Here is a 22,735-nt window from a genome sequence, read left to right as displayed (position 1 = left end):
TTTTCAGTGAGCAAGTGGCTTTCATTTTGCGTCTGCAATAACAAATGAAGTTGGTTTCCGCATGCCATTGTACAATTTTTTTATAAATTAGAAAATAATATGCTGTCATTTCTGTAATTTATTAAAACTATTTAGTATGTGTCAAGAGGAAACGTTGCAAATTTCCGGTAGTCCTTGCATGTATTAGCATGTTAGTACATGCATTTTTGTCTCGCTGTTCTGTACATGCATGTAAAGTAATTTGACCAATTAATTCCAAAAAAAAAAAATAGCCAAATTTCAATCATTGCTGCATGTAAGTAGGGAAGGACAAATTACTCGTATCCATATCTGTTCAGTTATTTCACATTATGGAGAATAAATTCATATATATATATATTATAATGGATTTGCATCTGCCTTGTATATCCAATCAAAACATCCATAATTTATATATACTTCATTAATATTCATGAGCAACAACTCGTCAATATTTAGTTGTTAAATTTGTGTTTGACTATCATCGCATCAACATTATCCAATCGCCTGTAACGTACTGTAAAGTCATTTATTTTCACTGACATTTAATATCACAATTTGATGCTTTAAGCAAATTCACTGGGTTTTTAAGTTCACAAACTTGGCAAAGAAACAATAAGTTATATTGTTATTTTACACATTCTCATTTATTTTAGAGAGTTTTACTTATCGGCAAAATTAGCGAAAGTCAAAACTATCGTATAATTTTAAAAATTTTCTGGGGGATTGTAGAAAAAGCTTCACGAGGAAGGTACATTGCCCAGGCCTTGTCGATGCTGGGATACTGTATTAATTTGACACAGAAATGGCAGCACAGCCCTGTTTGACGCTTGCAGTAAAAAATTGCCTGGCACAAACAAGTATTTAAAAAGAAATCACGACTTGTTCACCAGGTGAAAGAAGGCAAACTACTGATTCTTAAAGCTGGGAATCGTCTCTCATATTGGTGTTTAGTGTTACGTATTCTTGTATTTTTAATGTTGAGGTAACGGCTACATGAATGTGACTGCTGAAACCTCTCAATATAAGTTATTTGAGAACCATGTACCTATAAATGAATACAAACAATTTTTGACTATCAAAAAAATAAATAATGAAATTTACAGAAATTATCTGAAAAATTACAGTTCAGTAGAAGCAGCATATGTACAAGGGAAAATTTGGTATGTTGAAAAAAACAAGCTGCTCTCTGATTGGCTACCCAACCGTAACACCCAATAGTCGGACCAATCAAAATATTGATTTCTATTTTATCATTTATAAAATGTGCAACTTGAGATTTTTCCTGTATATTATATGGTAATATGGAATAACTTATTTATACTTGATAAAACGAATAAATCTGATACATTATTTTATCTTTCCACACAAATTTTTCCTGTAGCAACTGGACATTCAGTCCCAAATCAAAAATCGCTTTGCATTGTAGTAATAAAAAAAAAAAATCTGTAAAAATTCATACCAAATACAAACACAATTTGTTTGCTTCAGTAACAATAAATTGTGGCTAACAATCAATATGGATTTCCAAGCATGTTTTAGATTGTTTGCCTATTTTATACAAATGCAGTTACTCAGCTGTGCATGGTGCTTGCACAAACATTCCAAATACTAGAGTAGAAATATAAATAAACCTTTAAAAATACATTTATCGATAAATTTTAAGTCAAACATAAATTTGCCAGTATTGCTAATTTTCATGAGTGCATGTGTAAGGATAAACCTACCATTAAAAGGTCAAAGTTCAGTATGGTAATTTAATAAGTAATTTCTGTCCCTGGTTGTACCATACATTTATACATTCCTGTACATTATAGTTATAATTACTAGCATTAATTACGTGATATTTAATTCATTTTATGTCGGTATTCAACAATAAAAGTTATCTTGAATATCTTCCACTGTTGATGAAATATAGTTAAAAGACCTTATTTCGGCAGGAGAGGGATATATTAATTCAAAAATTTCATTTTGCACTCATCTTTTAAAATTTCGGACAAGATGACAGGTTTTACGATTTATTACTATGTTCGGATGAGAGCATTGTGTTGGAATGACGGTGTAATATTCCGAGACTGCTGACAGTCATCTCATCAAAGGTTAACTCTCGTACATCAGAAAAACCCACCAGGAAATTAGACCCGATATAAATGAAATGCAGGAGCAGGTGATAAAGATGGAGATGTTACTTTAATAACTACTCACTAGAGAATTGCCAAGAAATTCTTGCGGTAATAATTCCGTCAGTCGTTCAGCCTCGTGTATACGACTGTCAACGTGAAGGGATTATACCACACATTATCACGGATCTGGTCTTTTCTCGCTTAAAGATCTTCTTGAAAAAAATTGTAAATAGAAACACTCTGTTTCTAAATGATTCAGGTTTCACTTGATTCTATTAATGGTTTTACCTACAATTTTAGTTGCAAGTATTTTGTTATTGTTTGGCTCAAATCTCCAGCCTAGTTTTAGTATTTTAAATTTATATTGTTGTGGTTTTTTGCTGGGATTTGAACATGATGCCCACACAGGAAATTATCAAAAGCAGGATTAGGTTCTTTTTTAAGATTATCTTTTTCAGTTTTGAAAAGACTTCACATTTAAAGATATATATGCGTAAGGTATTAACTTTCTGAAAGAAATTCAGCTACAAATATTGGAATGCAGTTATTAGAAATAGTTCAGCCTTGTGTCAGAACATCCAACAATGTCAAGTTTGACACAGAAATTACAGATTAAATTAGCAGTGCCTGCCTCACACATAGCATACCGTTGAGTCTTATTATTTCATTGCAATTTATACATTACAAACGTACTCTACGTATCAAGTGTCATAAACGGTAATGATTATACTAGAAAAATCTCCAGATCTAATGGCATATAATTCAGTACATGTGCATACTGGATGAATGCCGTATGATTTACTCTGCCATTTGCTTATCATGCGGATACAAACCCAAAATAATATTTACTGTATATGAATCATTGAAATATTACCAGTTTTGACCATAAAAACACCCATGTAAATTGTGTAAACGCATGCACCACTAATAGAGCAAACTATTATAAACAAAGAATACAGCATACAACCATAGACCCTCAACAAAGGGATAGGAAACAAGGGTATTTTCTTTGTACGATGTTGCTTTGCATAATTAAAAACACATTAGTGCGAGTTTACATAACGGTGTACAACGCAAATAAACTAACTAATAAACTCATCGTCTGGTCACAAAAACTCTCGTAAAATCCTGAACGCGATTTTGTTGAGGGTCTATGATACAACTCAGATGACTGACTGATTTCTAAACTTATTTATATGGAGGTGAAACTAGAGAAAAGCCTTTAATTCATCAGCATTATCTATCCATGTTTCACGATTAAATCTTCACCCTTATTTGAAGACACACAAATTCCTTTTGAGTAATTGGGAAGCAAAAATGTACCATTTCTCATATGTGTAGATGCTCTAATAGTAGCCCCTCCCACACATTATATCATGTTAGCTTGTATTCTATTTTACAGCACTTTATTCTTGCTCTTATTTTAACACACAAAAAAAATGGTAGGATTTTCTACAAGCATGATTGCTTATCCTACCATCTCAAGCTTAGTTTTAAGATTTATATATCCTCCCCAATGATTAAAAGAGATTGTGTTAAAAGTATCGAATATGTTTGAATCATGTTGCGGGGAATGTTATGAGAAACTTGCTATATTTTGGATTACTCCCATGAGGATTGTTTCTCTCTGAATCAGTGAAATCAGAAGATGTTGGATCTATCATTGGACCAACAATCTGATTGATCGATGGGAGATATCATTTATGTATTTTTCAAAGCTTTAATAATTCCATAATAGTATTTTTACATCTTTCCTTTGACTGATTACATTTTTGTGCTTTTTTTATGGGCAGTGCATAGTTACTTGCGTGGTTTCTTCAAAATCTTAAATCTTGTAAACGTTGTAAGAAGCTTATGCAGTATTGCAATGCTGGACAACTCAACCCCTTCCCTTTAAACCATGTTATACTGTCTCAGTGATCCACGATGCACATTCAGTTTTCCCAGAAAAGTCCCCAAGCACTGTGCCTAATTTGAATATAAAAATTATCTATTTTGTATTATTTTGTTTTTCAAAAAAATCTTGGCCTTGATGCTAGAAAAGCCCTGCCTTTAATTTAATGGTCACCATACCAACCATACTGCAGCCTTTAAAGCGTGCACCACCAAACTATACTGCAGCCTTGTAAAGCGTGCACCACCAAACTATACTGCAGCCTTGTAAAGCGTGCACCACCAAACCATACTGCAGCCTTGTAAAGTGTGCACCACCAAACCATACTGCAGCCTTGTAAAGCGTGCACCACCAAACCATACTGCAGCCTTGTAAAGCGTGCACCACCAAACCATACTGCAGCCTTGTAAAGCGTGCACCACCAAACCATACTGCAGCCTTGTAAAGCGTGCACCACCAAACCATACTGCAGCCTTGTAAAGCGTGCACCACCAAACCATACTGCAGCCTTGTAAAGCGTGCACCACCAAACCATACTGCAGCCTTGTAAAGCGTGCACCACCAAACCATACTGCAGCCTTGTAAAGCGTGCACCATCAAACCATACTGCAGCCTTGTAAAGCGTGCACCACCAAACCGTACTGCAGCCTTGTAAAGTGTGCACCACCAAACAATACTGCAGCCTTGTAAAGCGTGCACCACCAAACCATACTGCAGCCTTGTAAAGCGTGCACCACCAAACCATACTGCAGCCTTGTAAAGCGTGCACCACCAAACCATACTGCAGCTTTGTAAAGCGTGCACCATCAAACCATACTGCAGCCTTGTAAAGTGTGCACCACCAAACCATACTGCAGCCTTGTAAAGCGTGCACCACCAACCCGGCATGATTTTGTAAATTAGCTCTGTGATGCCTTGGTTATTTTATAGCCAAGGGAATTGTACTAAAACAAGACTAGTCACCCGAAACTATCGTAGATTTATGCATTTTAATCCAAAATTATACAAACAAGTCAAGTCGTATCACTTCCATTTTAATTTCAGCAAACAAGACCCATTTAAGACGCGGCAGTCTCGTGGGTGTGCTTTTCTACCTCGCTTTCGTTCACCAGTTTGAGGTATTCAGGAATTTACAACAAGTTTGTTTTCTAATTTACATGATGTGAAATTATCGTGAATTATCTGTATAAGAAATTGATGCATGGTATTCCATACAAGAGTGATTAATTGGTTTCCGCATGATTACCCGTTTTGCAGAATATTTATATAATTTCAATATAATTTGTGGCTAGAATACGCAAGTAGTAATAATCCTACTACAAAAAATAACGCTAAAGCACCATTCAGTCATGCAATATTTTATACATTTTCTAAAAATCCAAATTATTGCAAGGAATTTTTCGGCTTTTTTCATAGCTGCTTTTATTGGATTATCATATTTTTCAGTTGAAAAGAAAGAATAGAGGTGTTGATGTTAGTGTCCCAAAGAAATGCAACACAGTTTAGTGACCATTTATATTCACATAGAAAATAAAATTGTCATTATGCTGGTTTCGTGGTGAGATGTTTTAAATCAAGCAATTTAACGAATAACCTATGTTAGCTAATTATAAAATCCACCTACCATTCTGTGGTGAAGATGTGTTGCCATGGTAAATTTCATACTGTAAACTGCTTTAATTTTACGATGCTGCCTGCATGGTGAGTAGATCTAAGATGGCTGCCTGCAGGGTGCATGGATCTAAGATGGCTGCCTGCAGGGTGCATGGATCTAAGATGGCTGCCTGCAGGGTGCATGGATCTAAGATGGCTGCCTGCAGGGTGCATGGATCTAAGATGGCTGCCTGCAGGGTGCATGAATCTAAGATGGCTGCCTGCAGGGTGCATGAATCTAAGATGGCTGCCTGCAGGGTGCATGAATCTAAGATGGCTGCCTGCAGGGTGCATGGATCTAAGATGGCTGCCTGCAAGGTGCATGAATCTAAGATGGCTGCCTGCAAGTCAGAAATTGTTGTATCGTCAAATTAAATCAATCTAGCAAAACAGGGAAATTGATAATTGCAGGAAATGTTGCATTCAACCACTTTTGCTTTTGCGGTTAAATTGCTGTTGTCTTGGTTTGCTCTTCTATATTAAACTATAATGTTTAGTAATGTGTTTCTATTATTACCTTTGACTCTGTATTGCATCAAAAAGACTCTTTTCTCACATTTGTGCAAGAATGAACATTCTTTCACAATTAAATTCCTGACAGGTTATATTTTTTCAGTGCCCTAAAACACCATTTTTATTGCCTGTTAATTCTACATTGTTCTGTACATAAAAGTTGTTTTGAGCTCATTTGAAATAATACTAGTCTATAGTTTGTCCCTATGGTGTCATTGCCCAAGGTATGCAGCCTTTCCTACCTTGTCTTCAATTTTGAGAGGTTTAGGCTTTCTGGGGGACTTGGTGCCATGTTATTATTTATATCATTGTATTAAAACAGTTTTTTCTTTATTTCCATTTTTCTGTTCTTCGGTAAACGGTAGTTAGTGTTGCTTTTTTTGTCATCAATTTGAATATGCCGGAATTGAAATATTTACAATAATTATTCAGGATGGATATTGGTTGCAAACCGAACCCTTGAGCCAACCCGAAGGCATTTACCTTATACATATTCTCTCAACTACCCATGATAAATGATTGCTAATTTTTTTTTCTGGATCCTCAATTAACCCATAATTAACTTCCATTTGAGAGTCGACTTTATTTACACCTGCTTCCCATTATTAGCAAATCTCCATAATTATGCGTAGAGGTGAAAGGTCATTGATTGTTGACGCATATATTAACAGATCCATCATGTTGGATCTGTAGCTTTCAAGCCACTATGATATATCGAGTACCCTACACGTGTGACCTGAGAATATCAGATTTATTTCGTAATTTGAATAATTTGTTTTGTGCCATTGGCAAGGAAAAGTGAAAATTAGTAAACGAGTTTAATAAATCAGTTGCTTATAAACTCATAAATTGATATTTTATCCCCTGTATTACTGAGACTTAGTAACTGAATCATTTGGTGTTGCCAAATTTTGATTGTGTTTCTCATTTACACGCTAAAGATAAAAATAAATTACGAATGATTCTTGACACAATTACCATTTTCTGAATTCAGCGAGAATATGTTGGTGTCAAAGGTCAATCACAACTGAAATGAGTGATGTTAAAGGAATTGATATCGGGGAGTGGGGGTGTAACATTTTGGAAATGCATGGACGTGTCGTGATGTATCGATGAAATTTATCATACTGGGTGATGTTATCTTGTATTCTATGATGCAAGTTTCTGCCATTTTGGTTGCCAAATGGATAGTATTATCATTTTCTTCAAATTTCACATAAGATGATTTTTCCTGTTTGCACCATTTCAAAGATTAAGAAAGAAGGAAAATTATATTTTTGATATTGATTTATTATGCATTTTATGGAACCTGTTCAGTTGTTGATCTGTGTGCTCTTATTCTAGGGTCTCATTTACAATAATGATTTCTCATGTTGCTGTGTCTAATGCATTCATCTATCTAGATTTTGCTATTCTGTCTAGGAAGTAGTGTCATGGGGCAAATACAGCAACGATAGATGATCATCTTGTTGCATGTCATAATAACTGTATTAGCTGACTTGGCCAAACTACTATTTGATGTTGATAAAATAGGTAATTACTTGCATGGCACATTCCTTTGCTTTTGGTCTATCCAGGTGTTCTATATCCCATACTGTTATCTTGGAATTGTTTGAATTAATTCAGACATACCTGCGTATCATTGTTTGGTGTTGCCTCTTTCCATGTGGTGGTGTTACAAAATAAAAAAAGACATGAAAAAAAGACACAAAAGTTGACATTGACGTCACCTTGAAGGTTATAAAAAGCACTGCATCAGATCAGTTTCTCGCACCTTAATAGGGGAAGGTTTCAAGAATATCAATATGTCTTCATTATTTGTTCTATAATTATTTGATGGATATCTGCTCAAGATCCATTATTTTATTTCAACACACAAGAATATTTATTTTGTCTTTTTGGCAGATATTGAAATTAGCGTCAGTGTGTATTGTGTAACCATATTGTCTGTTTACTTTTGTGGCCCACTTCTGAGGCTCACTTCTCGGTAGTCCAGTCACCTTGAGAGTACTAAATATTATCACTGTGAATACACTTTCACTTGTTCATTGTCCCCCTGACCTTCATCTGGTGAACTTCTAGAGCACCTGAGATAATACACCTGAGATAATACAGGTTTAAAATACTTTTCTGCACATATTTATTTGCGCTTGTCTTTCACTCAAATTCTGAAAATAAATTAGCTCAAGCCATGGACTATTTAAATTTTGTTTTTAAAATATGGCTGTCTAAATTGTGGCAATTTTTTTTAAATCCTGTTTTATACATTTATGACAATCATAAAAGTAGCTGTAAATATAAGCCAGAATTATTATGACTAATCGGGGTTTCATTTGTGATATCTATTATTCTTGTTTATTTATTTGTATACTTAATATTTCCATTTTTATTAATTTCTTCAAACACTGTAAAAATTAGTATTTTTTTAAATATAAATAGGAATTGCTCTTAAATTAACGATAAATATTGGTCTTCTAAAAATAGAGATGTTATTGTTTAGCAGTGTGTGACAGCGAATATCATCCCCATGTTGTCTTTCCTAGCTTCAGTGAAAATGAAATTAAAATCTCACACGTCTGAATTGTTGTATGTTTTTCTTCAGCTAGCATGTATCTCTATGTTTGTTCTTTAAAATTGCATTTTAACTTGTGTTTGCTTTTAGCTATTGTTGAGTGTGGCAAGCGTGAATGACAGGCTGTTCTGATCTAACAATATCAATATTTCCCTCTGCATTGAACATTATGTTTCAGTCGAGGGGGAAATATTCCCCACTTGGTTGGAGGTAGTGGGAATAGAATTATCTGAGGGAAATTGAAGGACCGTAATATATCATCAATATACAGGCAACAGGTTGCCATACTATGGATACATTGTTCCATGTAAATGAGTGGATATCTTCGGCTTATTACCTCCATTGTCAACCGAGCTTCCCAGAAAATTGATCCCCCTGGGTGGCAAAGTGCTATTTTGAGGCGGTACTGAGGCTTGTATATCCACCCAACATGAATTCGAGTAATTTTAATGCCAGGATGATGAGTGTCAGCCAATCAGCTGCCAGTATGAATATTTATGTTTAGTAGGCAGCATGTCGTTAAATATGATATTTGCATATAATACCCAGTGCGGCAGCTTATCACTAGTTGTAGGCAGTCCGCACGTAGGATAACAACTCCCCTTCATACTGCCTACCTACCTGCCGGCTCTGTATCTAGCACTAGAACATTTTCACCATGGATGCAGTTTCAGCAGCAGCCGCCGCAGCAGTACCTCCACCAGTATCCATTGCTGCAGTTCCAATAGCAGCAACGCTGCCACAGCCAACAGTAAGAGAATTCATCAAAATTGTGTTAAATATTTTTTTATTCTATCGTGTTAATGTGACTACTGTTGCTATGAAATCCACAACTGTTTATTCCTGTGTGTTGTAACAGCTGTAATGTATGGAGTTGTGTGAGCTTTGTAATCAGGTGCAGTACAGAGGAATAAAGACTGATACTTTGCATTATTCATTCAGCAGAAAGTGGTGGTGAGGATTTGGCTTTTGTTACTTTTCTGCCTAATTCGGGTATTTTTGGATAGGATGTTATTACGCCATCCTTCTACAGTGGCAATTTGTAGCGTAGATTTGCCTATCTGTCGTCTATTGTTACTACACACATGGACACTTACCCAACTCTTTATGAAAGCATGTACAGTCACCTTAATGTCAGTGTTCAGTTATGTTGTCGCTATTTTTAAAGACAAAACAATGGATCGGTGTTGAACAATAGTTAGTTTGAGGGGGGGGCGCATTAGCATGCAGGTCATGCTACGTTATTATAGTATGCACGTATTGCTTTTCAGTACAGTAATATTTTTTTAAAACCATATGCTGAAGCGTTGTGCTAGCTCAACCCTATCTACTTGCCAGTATACTTGGGTATATTGTGAGAGCAGAGCCCAGGGGAAATGCCAGAAGAAAGCACGTTTTTGTAATAAACTGCGTTAAAATGTACTGTCTGTGAAATATAAACTGTATCTGTATACATCGGTAACATGTGTGATGTTAATAGATCCCACTGTCTATATATTCCCTACAGAAACAATACATCCAAGTCAGCACCACCCGCACACACATATTTATAACATGTTATGTGCCTTTGTTTACCATGTGGTCATTCAAAAACCTTTTCACTAGGGTTCATCATTACTGCCCATGCTGTTGACCCCTGTGAGTATTTTAATGGGGCCTTCCATCGGAAAATAAAAATAATGCACTGGCTGTTGCTCAATGGAAAAATAAATTAGTTTTCAATTTTTTTTTTCTTTCTTATGCTGGGTATCAAATTCTTTCTGTAATTTATTTATTAGCAATTAAATATCAAAGAACAGATATGCATGTCCTCCATCAGGTCATTTCTTAAGGTAATTTCTTTGTCCACATCTGCAGCCAATGATAAATCCTCTTAATGGTTTTATGTCTCGTAACAGGTGTGTTTCTAAGACAACCTGCTTCCAATGCATCTTCTTTATATTCACCTACAAAGAAAGGATCCATTCCTTTATCTGAAATTTATTCGCTTATTATGACATTTAATATATAATTTAAAAGAAAATTTACACAGAATAATATACATTTTCAAACCATTATCCTGTTTCCCACTGTGGGGCATTGATAAACATGTATGATAAGAGTGTAGATTGGTAATTTTGACATGATAAAATTGGATGTGTTATCTGCATTTATCATATCTGTCAATTTTAAATTAGTCTTCCATCTTTCCTTTCATTACATTTATCTAACTTGTGTGTTCATACAGCCATATTGACTATCAGGTATTCTGGGCATTGCCATTCATTCATGAGACTATATTCATTTTGAATTGTTCTTAGGTTTATGCTCTCTTTAGCTAGTAATTTATATAAGCTTCTGATGTGTCGATTTTACACGTACACATTGATGCCCTTGATTGAGATTAACATCAACATATGAAAATCCTAACACTAAATTGTGGGCATGCTTTTGTCTAGGAAAATAGAAAATTCCATCTTTTTTTGCAATGTATTTTTGCTCAGTCTTAAAAAAAAAAAAAAAAAAAAAAACGATGATCCTTGTCACACCTTCACTGATTGGCCAGGGCAACACGCTAGCTTTAAAACAGGTGTTTGTTCAGCCAATCAGAGATGAGGTTGCATATTTCATCACTGGTGACAATCTGTCACTGACTGTTGATGCCATGGTAAGGGATTCAATACGTTATTATAATTCCTTTAGAATACATCTTGATGAGTTTTTTGTGGTAATATACATGATAATGCGTTTTATGGCAGTGTACGGGGATTTCACTGAAGAGTCCTCGTATGAGTCATCTTTCTGTGCATTACACTGTAATGCCCACTCCTCAAAGTTAACAGAGCAGAACATCAGTGGCTAATTTTTCACCTGCTTTGAAACGGAATAAAATATTCATACCATCATCAATTAGGTCTACAAGATGTATCAGTGTCGGCCATTTTGAAATTTGTTAATGCCAGTGATGTTATTTTCTCACGTTCTGTCTTTTTTGCATCCTGCCTTGTGCATTTAAAGTTTAATTTAATTTCATAATCTATGTTTGCAGTCGTCCATTGAGAATTGAAATCGTTGGAAGACAGAATAATGAATTTTCTGATTCAAATTGTTGGAGTGCTTTGTGGATAGCTTGGAGTAGTTAGTTGATTTCTTCAGTCGTCCGCTTTTAATGAAAAAGCTGCCATATTCGCATTGTAAGGATTTTCTTATCATATCTATAGAACCCAGAGATAGGAAAGCTGAGAATGGTCTAATAATGCATTAAATATAGCTCAGACAGATAAAATGCTAATAGAAATGGTGCGCCTTCCATAGCCCGATAACCCTGAAAGTCACTGAAAGTGCGTGTACATGTTTACGTCCTGACACGTACAGTTGATGCGTTCTGTTTTTTTTCTATTCATGAAAACATGCTCAACTCTTTAGACTAACTGCTTGCGACGGTATTAAGGTTGCGTTTTTATTCTGAAGTGTCTATTAATATGCTAGCACACGTTTTCAGGAAAACTGATAATTTGAAGAATCTGCATATTTATGACATGTTCTCATCAACTAAAAGCCAGTTAGTCATGCTTTTATCAACTAGAAGAAGCCAGTTAGTCGTGCTTTTATCAACTAGAAGCCAGTTAGTCGTGCTTTTATCAACTAGAAGAAGCCAGTTAGTCGTGCTTTTATCAACTAGAAGAAGCCAGTTAGTCGTGCTTTTATCAACTAGAAGAAGCCAGTTAGTCGTGCTTTTATCAACTAGAAGAAGCCAGTTAGTCGTGCTTTTATCAACTAGAAGAAGCCAGTTAGTCGTGCTTTTATCAACTAGAAGAAGCCAGTTAGTCGTGCTTTTATCAACTAGAAGAAGCCAGTTAGTCGTGCTTTTATCAACTAGAAGAAGCCAGTTAGTTGTGCTTTTATCAAGCAGATATTTGTATTAGTATGTTTAAAAGAACTGCTGAGACTTTATCGTTAATATCATGTGCTGATATGTCAAATGTGATTGGATAGATTATTTTGGATATCTAGAGCTGACTAATCACCTAATTATTGTAATATTGTAGTCGCTCCCACCTAATACCCTCTTCTTGTGCCTGTAGTCATGTGTATTCTAAAAATAGCATTGCATGCCTCCATAGCCTGTATTTACATATTTCAGTCTTCCACGTTAGACTCGTTTACCTAATTTGTCTCCATAGCCTGTATTTACATATTTCAGTCTTCCACGTTAGACTCGTTTACCTAATTTGTCTGCATGCGCATTGATAAAATGTGAACTGATCATGCGACGATCGCAGTTATCAAAAACAATCCGATTAATGTTGCAATTTTGTCAGATGAAGCATTGACAATTAGTGTAAACTTTTATTAAATGTATTATCTAAATAGCACCTGTACGTGCTAGTCTCTCTTTCAACTACTGGTACCTTTATTTTATTTCAACGCATGTAATGGTATTCAGCCCTAATGCAACACTTTATTTAAGCAGTTTCCTATTTACCAGAAACCGATGAAAAGTATTCAGATACGCAAGACTTAATTTTTGAAGAAGTGTTGTATACCATTGACACGTAATGATAAAATTTAAAGTATACTTACAACTGATTGCAAAAAATCTCAACTAATAACACGAATACTGTTTTACGCTTTACTGATGTCAAGTAGCCACTTATGCAATGTTGTAATAACTCTTAGCGTGTTCAAGTGGCAATGTTATCCATGCTTCTTATATCACTGAGCTGTTCATCGTTTTAATATCAAATCGCAAATTTAAGTTATCAACTCCAATTTCGCAACACTTGAAATAAAATACAGTTTGTTGACTTGTGTGTTTTTATCACCTGTCTGAAAATAAAAGAATAGTCGGGTTGATTTTCTGTCGCTGCTTCGTAAAAATGAATATATAAAGAGGAATGTGCTGTAGATAGTTTAGTTTTTCACTGATAAGAATTTTCATCAGTTGATTTAATTGCATTTTATGATGACAGAATTTTGCAAAGGACAAAGGTTTCACCTCAGTATTTGTGTAAATTAGTCTCTGGCAAAAATGAAGTGTTTTTTCTATCTATTCCCTGTATTGGCTAATTAAGAAATTTCTGTAGTGTGAATTTATCATAATAACACTGAGAAGAAAATGAGTTACATCTTTATCTGAAGATACCAAATTTTGAATGGAAACCAAGGTATATCTAATTGTGCAACCAACTGGAAATCTATGTCATGTGCTGGTACCTCTCTTCTATATCAACATACATTTACAATTAATAACTATGTACAAAGTACATTACGTAGAATTAGGTATAATCACAGGAACATTAAAGAAGCTTTAAAACCCATATCACGTATGACATTTTAAGCCGGACTGTTGTCATATTACTAGCTTTGATGTTATCAAGAACACCATAACCCGAGTGTCATTTTCATTTGGTAAACTTGCGAATTGATTATTGAAAATATTTTTGCTCTCAAAAAATGTTGGGAATGCATCAAAAATATTGAACAAGCTGAATTGACACATGTATAATTGATAAATATCTTGAATATTTTTCATATTTTTTATGAAACAGACTGATAAAGACCTGTGACCAACGGGAAAACAGTTTGGTCCAAAATTCTCAAATTTGACAAAAATAAAGATGTGAAAATATTTCAACGAAATGTTAGTGGGACAAAATGATTGCAGCATTTTTTGTTAAATAATTGTAGTATACTATGAACTATGTTAAATGAATTTTCATTTGATGTGTTTTCCTGAAAAAAGCATGCTTACCGGGGTAACTTGGTTTTGCTTATTTTAAATTTCTACTTGTGTCCTTAACATAGACAAATCCTTGAATGTATTTTATCAAATAAAGGGCAAATATATTTCATTTTTCAGTCAAATAATAATTTACGCATCTCCTTGAAATGCTATTAATATATCGATTTTTGCGCATCATGAAAAAGAATAATTTGAAATACTCAAGTTGACATGGGATGTGAAAGTGAAGTGTTTTTACAAGTGTGTTTGTGTTTAAATTAAGATGCAGGTTTTACTTTCACTCGTATTATTATTCATTAATAATTCAGTGTTCCTACCTTGATAGGTGACCCCAGTGCAGCCAAATGACTGAATAGATAGCTCCCCTGGGTACAAGTGTTTGGATTAAGTCAAGAAATGATTATAGTTAGGTAGAAAACCTCTGGGACTCTCTATCAAAACTGCGATGATCAATTTTTCCCTGCATAGTGTCTCAATGCGAGGCTCTCCAGTCTCTTCCATGAATTTGTCTCGTAAAAAGAACAGAGTTTAATTTACAGGATTGGATAATATCTAGCCGTTGTTGAAAAAGGTTGTAAATCTTCATTGGATGAATGTGTTTTAGGTTTGTACAGAATAGTCTCTAATATGCTGTTAATGATAGAATGCAACAATGTTTTTTTGTTTTGCCGTCCTTTAATTAAATATGTTAAATTAACTTGATACGACTTAAATTCAGTTTCACAGAAGCTGACAAGAATTCCTGAAAGGCAACAAGTTTCTAAGTTGTGATAAAGTATACTGACAGGTTTAGTACTTTTACTTTTATATTCCCTGCCTCGATTGTATTATTAATTTGTTCTAAATTTGGCCCAAAGTGATGTTCTCAAACTGGCTACACTTTGTCTGGGGAATAAAAGCTAGTATTGCCAAGACTAGACAACTGTTTTCAAAGATGTTCAATGTTTATCGTGAAAAATGTCTGGCTATTCCACCTGAGGTACAAGATGAATGCAATTTCTCAACCTTCCCATGATCCTTGTTTTATAAAAAAAAAAAAAAAAAATTAGTTTCTTTCTAATCATAGAAATATTTCTTGTCTTCCTGACCACTTATCAGTGAGGTATAATTCCCTGACCAGTTATACACACCATCACCATGTTGAGATTGTGCATGGCCAATAAGATATTACTGTAGAATAATGGATTTAAAAGTGCAACCTAAAATTATCTTGATTTGTAAACAAAAATGCTCACTTAGGTGGCTTTGTGTTTTGTTGAACCTGTTTCTGAGGAATAAGACCCTCCAGGATGGATGGGTGGATGGATGGATGGATGGGTGGGGCTGGTGGCTGGCTAAAAACCCGGGAATGATTGGGGCTGGTGGCTGTCTTCTTCACACATACAAGACATCTTTATAGACAATCAGCCTAAAATATTTCTTTAATCTAGATTTATAAAGATTGATTTATTTGTAGCTGGACCACAGATTTTGTTTTGTAAATATGTTTGTTGACTTCTACATGACTGGCATATTCTTGATGATGTAAGGCAGACTCATACAGAATTTCAATTGCATTTAATTTGCCTTTTGGTTCTCAATTTTTATATCCGCTTGCTGTTCAAATAACACACTCAGATATGACACCTTTTTACCACATTGTGTAAACAACAATCTAGATTTAAATGCTGCCAATTAAACACAGTTAAAATTAAATTACGATCAAAATTGAATTGAGTTTCATTTCTTTGGTTACTGGCTTTTTTTTGTCTTTTTGTCTTGCTTCAAACCCATTGTAATTTCTTTTGTGCGTCAGCCAAAATTCAAATATTTTAATTTTTTCTTTCACATATTCCCAATAATCTACTGACTAATTTTCTAATTCAACTGCCACCATTTACTGTAATTTCTGTCACACTTGGGTGATGTGCTTAAAAAGAAGCCCTTTTTATTGTCAGGATATAGAACATTTTCGTCTTTTCTTCTGTCATGTCCTTATTTCATACATCACTGGTTATTATTTTCTATAGTGCACCTCGAATAAGTTAAACATTTTTTTCAATAATTCAATGCAAATTGCTTTCAATATTCTTTCGTCTGATATATTTATGCTTAGCTTAGGGAGTACTGTTGCCATCTAATCTTTGTCACATTTGCACCTGTGCAATATTGTATCATGAGGCATCCCTATCTCAGTGGAATAAAAAAAAATAGTTACGATAACAGCCAAAATGTTCACCTTCCCAATATTCTTATTTATTCTTCTATTCTTTAATCTGAATTTCATAGCAAATTTTATTGCAATCCCCAAATAACTGAAGAGAACATGTAACTCATTATTTTTCTTTGTTCAAGTGCCAAAACCACCATTGTTAAGGTCCGCAGGTGCTTGTGTGAGTCCTTGTGGATGCTGGGATAGCCTATTAAAATGCCTTTATGATAGAAAAAATGTTCTGTTCTGTAGTGCTAAGCGTATTTTTATTGATGCACTGTATACGATTTACACATAAAATTCAGAGTCAAGAGACAAGAGCAGTTAACTAGCATAAAATTATTTTTTGTTTGTTATAAAAGTATATATTTTATTAATGTCCTTTTTTTGTCTTGCACTACCAGCAAATTAATTTCTGTGTTTAATGGAGTTTTCCTCATGGCTGTTCAACTGTAAAGAGGCTTTTCATATGATGCCTTATTGCGATACCATATGCTATGTAAATAACTGTAACAGTTGTCATATTTGCCGACTTCTTTTAATTTTCAGTATGAATAGACTGTTTTTATTTGCTACAAAAAATGAAACATTAATAATGTCTTTCATATAATTGTGTTGTATATGTTCTTTAGGGTCATTTCACCCACAAATTGTGTTAAGCAGGTGTGTGGAGGTAGATTGGTTGTCATCGCTAATAGCATGGCACTAATCTCTGGCATTGTGTTATGTGTGGTAACACATGGTTCTAGTTTTCTGTACATTACAGCATGCACATAGCCCAAGCACTAATGAGAAAATACTGTATTTACATTAGGAGCACATGCACTTTAGTATTCTACTATAACTGTTTAATGGAACTCTTCTCACGAATACAATCAGGAAATTTGCCAAAACAAATGTGGTCTTATGCGTCTTTATCGAAGTAACTGTGGTACATGTGCCTTTATCAGAGTAACCATGGTACATGTGCCTTTATCAAAGTAACCATGGTACATGTGCCTTTATCAAAGTAACCATGGTACATGTGCCTTTATCAAAGTAACCATGGTACATGTGCCTTTATCAAAGTAACCATGATACATGTGCCTTTATCAAAGTAACTATGATACATGTGCCTTTATCAAAGTAACTATGATACATGTGCCTTTATCAAAGTAACTATGATACATGTGCCTTTATCAAAGTAACCATGGTACATGTGCCTTTATCAAAGTAACTATGATACATGTGCCTTTATCAAAGTAACCGTGGTGCATGTGCCTTTATGTGTGGTATATGCAGTATGCCTTTTGCTCTTCGTGTCTGACCTGTCGTACTTTATGAATGCTGGATTTAATGATGCCAATAACGCTTAACGACAACACGGATGTGAAAAATGCTCTCATTTGGCATCGAGGCATCTTTGATAAACTGGTTATTAAAGCGTTATTGATGGTAATGAGTGCCAACGGTTATTATAAAGTCAAGGTAACATGCACAATTTAATGCAAAGAATTGGTCAAGTGAGTGGCATCTAACGTGTTTGACCGCGTCATAAAATCCCTACAATAGAAATGTCACTCAGTGACTTGTATACATGATTAACTCCTACCTACCAATTTTTTGATAAAGAAAAATTAAAAAGATTATTTCATTCAAATGAGCCCAAAATTATCTGGTTATTCAACCAATGTTGTATTTTTTCTACTTCCTTTTATGTAGTGAATGACTAGCACTTGCTTATATTGGGTTTTGCTGCTTGTTCTAGCGAAAAACTGAAAAATGATGTGGTGTGATTATTTTTTTCTTCTAAGTTTTATTTTGAAATGAGAGATGTTCAACATTTATTAAATAAATCTTACATATATATATATGCATAAAATGTTGATTTGTATCAACAAAACATCCTTGGAAACAGAAATAAAAACTGTGTGAAGCACATGTTTTAAACTGGTGCACATAAGCAACCCCCCCTCCTTAAAAATATACATTCTCCAAACTATCATTTTTTACATGCGTGATTTTGTCCTCCCTGAAACTAATTCATTTAGAAAATGAAATTAAAAAACATTAAATATAAAAAAAATTGCTAATCTAGCCTGTATTTTTAAGACAGTTACCGGAAACACTAAATTTATCTTATTTGGCCTAATTACTAGTACTTAGATTCCCACTACATTAGCTTGCTTTCAATCTAATGCTAATACAACTATCTTTGCTTACTTGCATTTTACTGAGAAAACACAACCTACAAATGAAGTACAAAAAGCTATTGATTTTGCTGCGTTTAATTTCCAGAGTAATACCTCGTAATATAAAAATGATATAAATTTTATTTTAATATTAGCATTGTGATGTTACTGTTCCAATCTATGAGATATTGCCAATATAAAAGTGATATTATCTGGCTCCATTGATGTGATATTATCTGGCTCCATTGATGTGATATTATCTGGCTCCATTGATGTGATATTTTACCAGTCGTTGTTGATTTATGGTTATATCTTTTAATCTGTATATTATGTAAAAGAATCCTCTTTGATTCTACCTAATGGATTTTCAAACCAAATTGAAGGCAAATGTTTGTACTGTAAAATGTGTACTAGAAGCTGCAGATTCTATTAAAATGATACAATGTGGCTTCTATTAGAGCATCTTCACATATGAGAAATGGTGAATTTTGTTGTTTTTGAGAAAAAATGCGCAAGGCTACTACTACCAGGGATGCAGATTTTATGGTACCATTAGATGTTACTTTGAAAACTTGCACATTTGTCAAACCATTTGATAATTTCTCTGATGGTATATGGCCATATTTGGAAAGACAGATAACCTAATTTTCCGCCTTCGGGCAGAACTGAAACGTGACATTTCTCAATTTTCCCTGACATCCAAGCTTTTCCAGAGTGCCATTTTGTTACAAGATTTTTAAAGCAAACATCATGCATGGAGTGTTGATTTGTATTAATATGAAATGTCACTATGTAGTGAATTCACAATAACTCATTAAGCTAATATTGATTAAAGCAGTCTCTGTTGATTGGATTAGAATTCTAATGGCTGGATCCTGCCAACCAATAAAAGTATGCCAACAAAAAGTGCATATATTTACATTCTGCTATTTAACAGCAAAACACAATTTTACAATTATGAAAAGATAAATGTGTTTAAATAGGAGTACCTTTTAAATCAATAATAGTAGCAGCAACCTTAGAAGACACACCCATTCTTTTTCAGCAATTGAGAACAACAAATTCGCTATTTCTCATCTGTGTAGATGCTTTAATATAAGCCGCATCCCCTCTGTTGTATTGTAACATGTTTAGTAGAAGCTGTGGTTTCTGATATGGATTTTACAGTATTGCTTTGTGGGAAGAGGGTTGAAATACACTGTTGTGTAGATTGTTAGGCAAACAGTATCTATTCCAAACTACAGGAAAAATGTTGATAGATGAGACAGGCATTGAGAAGTAGAATAGAAAGTCTGCAGACCGTGCAAGCTACCAAAGTTTGCTGATGACTATATCACATTTAATAGTCATCAACTAAAGTAGTTGTTACCATGGACCATTGCATCAGGGTTGTTACCATGGATCATTGCATCAGGGGTGTTACCATGGACCATTTCATCAGGGTTCTTTAGCATTATTTACAAGTATGCATGTCTACTTACACACTTAGCTTCTGATTGTGCAATACGCAAGTTAACGTATTTTACTTTTAACAGACCGAGCCTGTTCTGCTTGCCAGCATATGTATTGTGATGCAACTAAAACGTGTCAAAGACCTCTTGTTATAATATATATAGTCACATGACTTCTAGATTATTGAGGTCATATGGTTGCTGCATATTCAAGGCATACAGTCTGCTATTGATTCTTTGTTTAAATCTCAATAATATACCCTTACTTAGGATCAATATCTGTGCTAGGGTTTCACAATCCATGTGTGTTCGTTTCTATCACCCCCCCCCCCCCCCCGAATATACCTGACATACTCTGGTGTTTATTTAGGGGCCCAAGCCCGAAGGGCGAGGCCCCTATTCTTATTGTCCGGTTTTTTCTTCTTCTTCATCATCTTCTTTCTTCCGTAACTTTTTTCGTCAAGCCGTTTGAGAAAACCGCTGAACAGAATGGTCTGATAATGCTCTATACTGATAGTCCATAATGTGAACTGGTGCAACATGCTTTCAGAATTTCGATTGGACAATTAGTTTGGCAGCCATATTGGATTGAAATAAAACCGGAAGTGGCTGTTTGACCACTTTCTGAGGGTCTAGGCGTCTAGATTTTTTTATGGTATATAGTACAACTCATGTGTAATAAATATCAGCAATAAAAACTTTAGCGGTCATGTGACTTTTCCCGCCATTTTGTTTTTCCTAAAAACGGCAAAAAACACTTGAAAATCTTCTTCTTCAGAACCACCAAGCAGAATGCTCTCATATGTAGTATTTAGCTTCTATATATGAATGCCATTTATGTTTGAAAAAATGTTTACGATTGGTCACGTGGTTTGGCCACCATTTTGGATTTCTTCTAAACAGGAAGTAGTTTTTTACTCTGGCAACACTTGAGGGAATATTTTCAATTTTGCTTCATGGCATCTGTGTATCAAGCCCTTTCAGAAACCTAAAAAAAATTTCAGATCAGTCACATGGTTTGGCCGCCATTTTGGATTTTAAGCAAAATTGACCAAAAGTTTGGGTATTTGTTTCTCAGAGACGATTCAACCAATCTACTAGATGTTTTTATATTTACCATGCCTGGCCTTAGCTGCATACGAGAAAAATATTATTATTTTAGTCAGTCACGTGGTTTGGCCGCCATCTTGGATTTTGTGAAAATAGAAATTATGCAACTACATGTTTTGTATTAGTCTGATTTCTTTCAAATTTTGTATGTGCATTTGTGTCATCAGATGCATCATTTTGCCCCAATAGCACACTGTTAGGCCACGTGGCTGGGCACCCATGGGGTGGGGGGCTTCTAACCTCATTAATATGCATAACTGTTATAACTCAAGCACTGTTGTAGTTAGGATGATGAATCCTGTGTTATTATGACAACGTTGAACAAGAGATACGATTAAAATAACAAATGACCATATATGGTCATGTGAGCTCATTAATATGCATAACTGTCATATCTCAAACACTGTTGCAGTTAGGAAGTGGAATCCTGTGTTATTATGACAACATTGAACAAAAGATTTGATTAAAATAACAGATGACCATATATAGTCACGTGAGCTCATTAATATGCGTAATCGTTATATCTCAAACACTGTTGCAGTTAGGAAGATGAATCCTGTGTCATTATGACAACAGTTAACAAGAGATTTGATTAAAATAACAGATAACCATATATGGTCATGTGAACTCATTAATATGCATAACCATTATATCTTAAACACTGTCGCAGTTAAGAAGATAAATCCTGTGTCATTATAACAACAGTGAACAAGAGATTTGATTAAAATAACAGATAACCATATATGGTCATGTGAACTCATTAATATGCATAGCAGTCATATCTAAAACACTGTCGCAGTTAGGAAGATGAATCCTGTGTTATTATGACAAAAGTGAACAAGAGATTTGATTAAAATAACAGATGACCATATATGGTCATGTGAACTCATTAATATGCATAACCATTATATCTTAAACACTGTTGCAGTTAGGAAGATGAATTCTGTGTTATGACAACAGTGAACAAGAGATTTGATTAAAATAACAGATAACCATATATGGTCATGTGAACTCATTAATATGCATAACCATTATATCTTAAACACTGTTGCAGTTAGGAAGATGAATCCTGTGTTGTGACAACAGTGAATAAGAGATTTGATTAAAAATAACAGATGACCATATATGGTCATGTGAACTCATTAATATGCAAAGCAGTCATATCTAAAACACTGTCGCAGAGCAGGACGTGTAACAAGTGTCATTATGAAGACATTGAATGAAAGATGTAACTGACATTAGAAATGGCTATATATGATTATGTAATCTCATTATTAAGAACATGGCTCATTATATATCCTGAAAACCATATTT

General features: G+C 34.5%; 1 protein-coding gene across 14 annotated transcripts in view; it reads left to right on the top strand.

Moving 5' to 3' along the window:
* LOC100371111 (cytotoxic granule associated RNA binding protein TIA1-like) overlaps nt 1–22,735 on the top strand; it is a 106,862-nt gene that overhangs the window by 34,183 nt on the left and 49,944 nt on the right. The window contains exon 1 of one of the 14 annotated variants that reach the window (XM_085504192.1): nt 9,337–9,524. The exons of 10 other annotated variants lie outside the window; for them this stretch is intronic. In XM_085504192.1, coding sequence (XP_085360318.1) covers nt 9,432–9,524 — 93 coding nt within the window. In that variant the 5' untranslated portion in view covers nt 9,337–9,431. Of the gene's footprint in view, nt 1–9,336; nt 9,525–14,908; nt 15,286–22,735 lie in introns of those variants that run through there. 3 more of the 14 variants (XM_085504193.1, XM_085504195.1, XM_085504198.1) reach the window with 3 other exon arrangements.

Source organism: Saccoglossus kowalevskii, chromosome 10 (genome assembly GCF_978046115.1).
Source record: "Saccoglossus kowalevskii chromosome 10, keSacKowa6.1, whole genome shotgun sequence".
NCBI classification, from domain to species: Eukaryota; Metazoa; Hemichordata; class Enteropneusta; family Harrimaniidae; genus Saccoglossus; species Saccoglossus kowalevskii.
The sequence above is the reverse complement of the archived record's forward strand: the minus strand, read 5'-3'. Positions and strand labels throughout refer to the sequence as shown.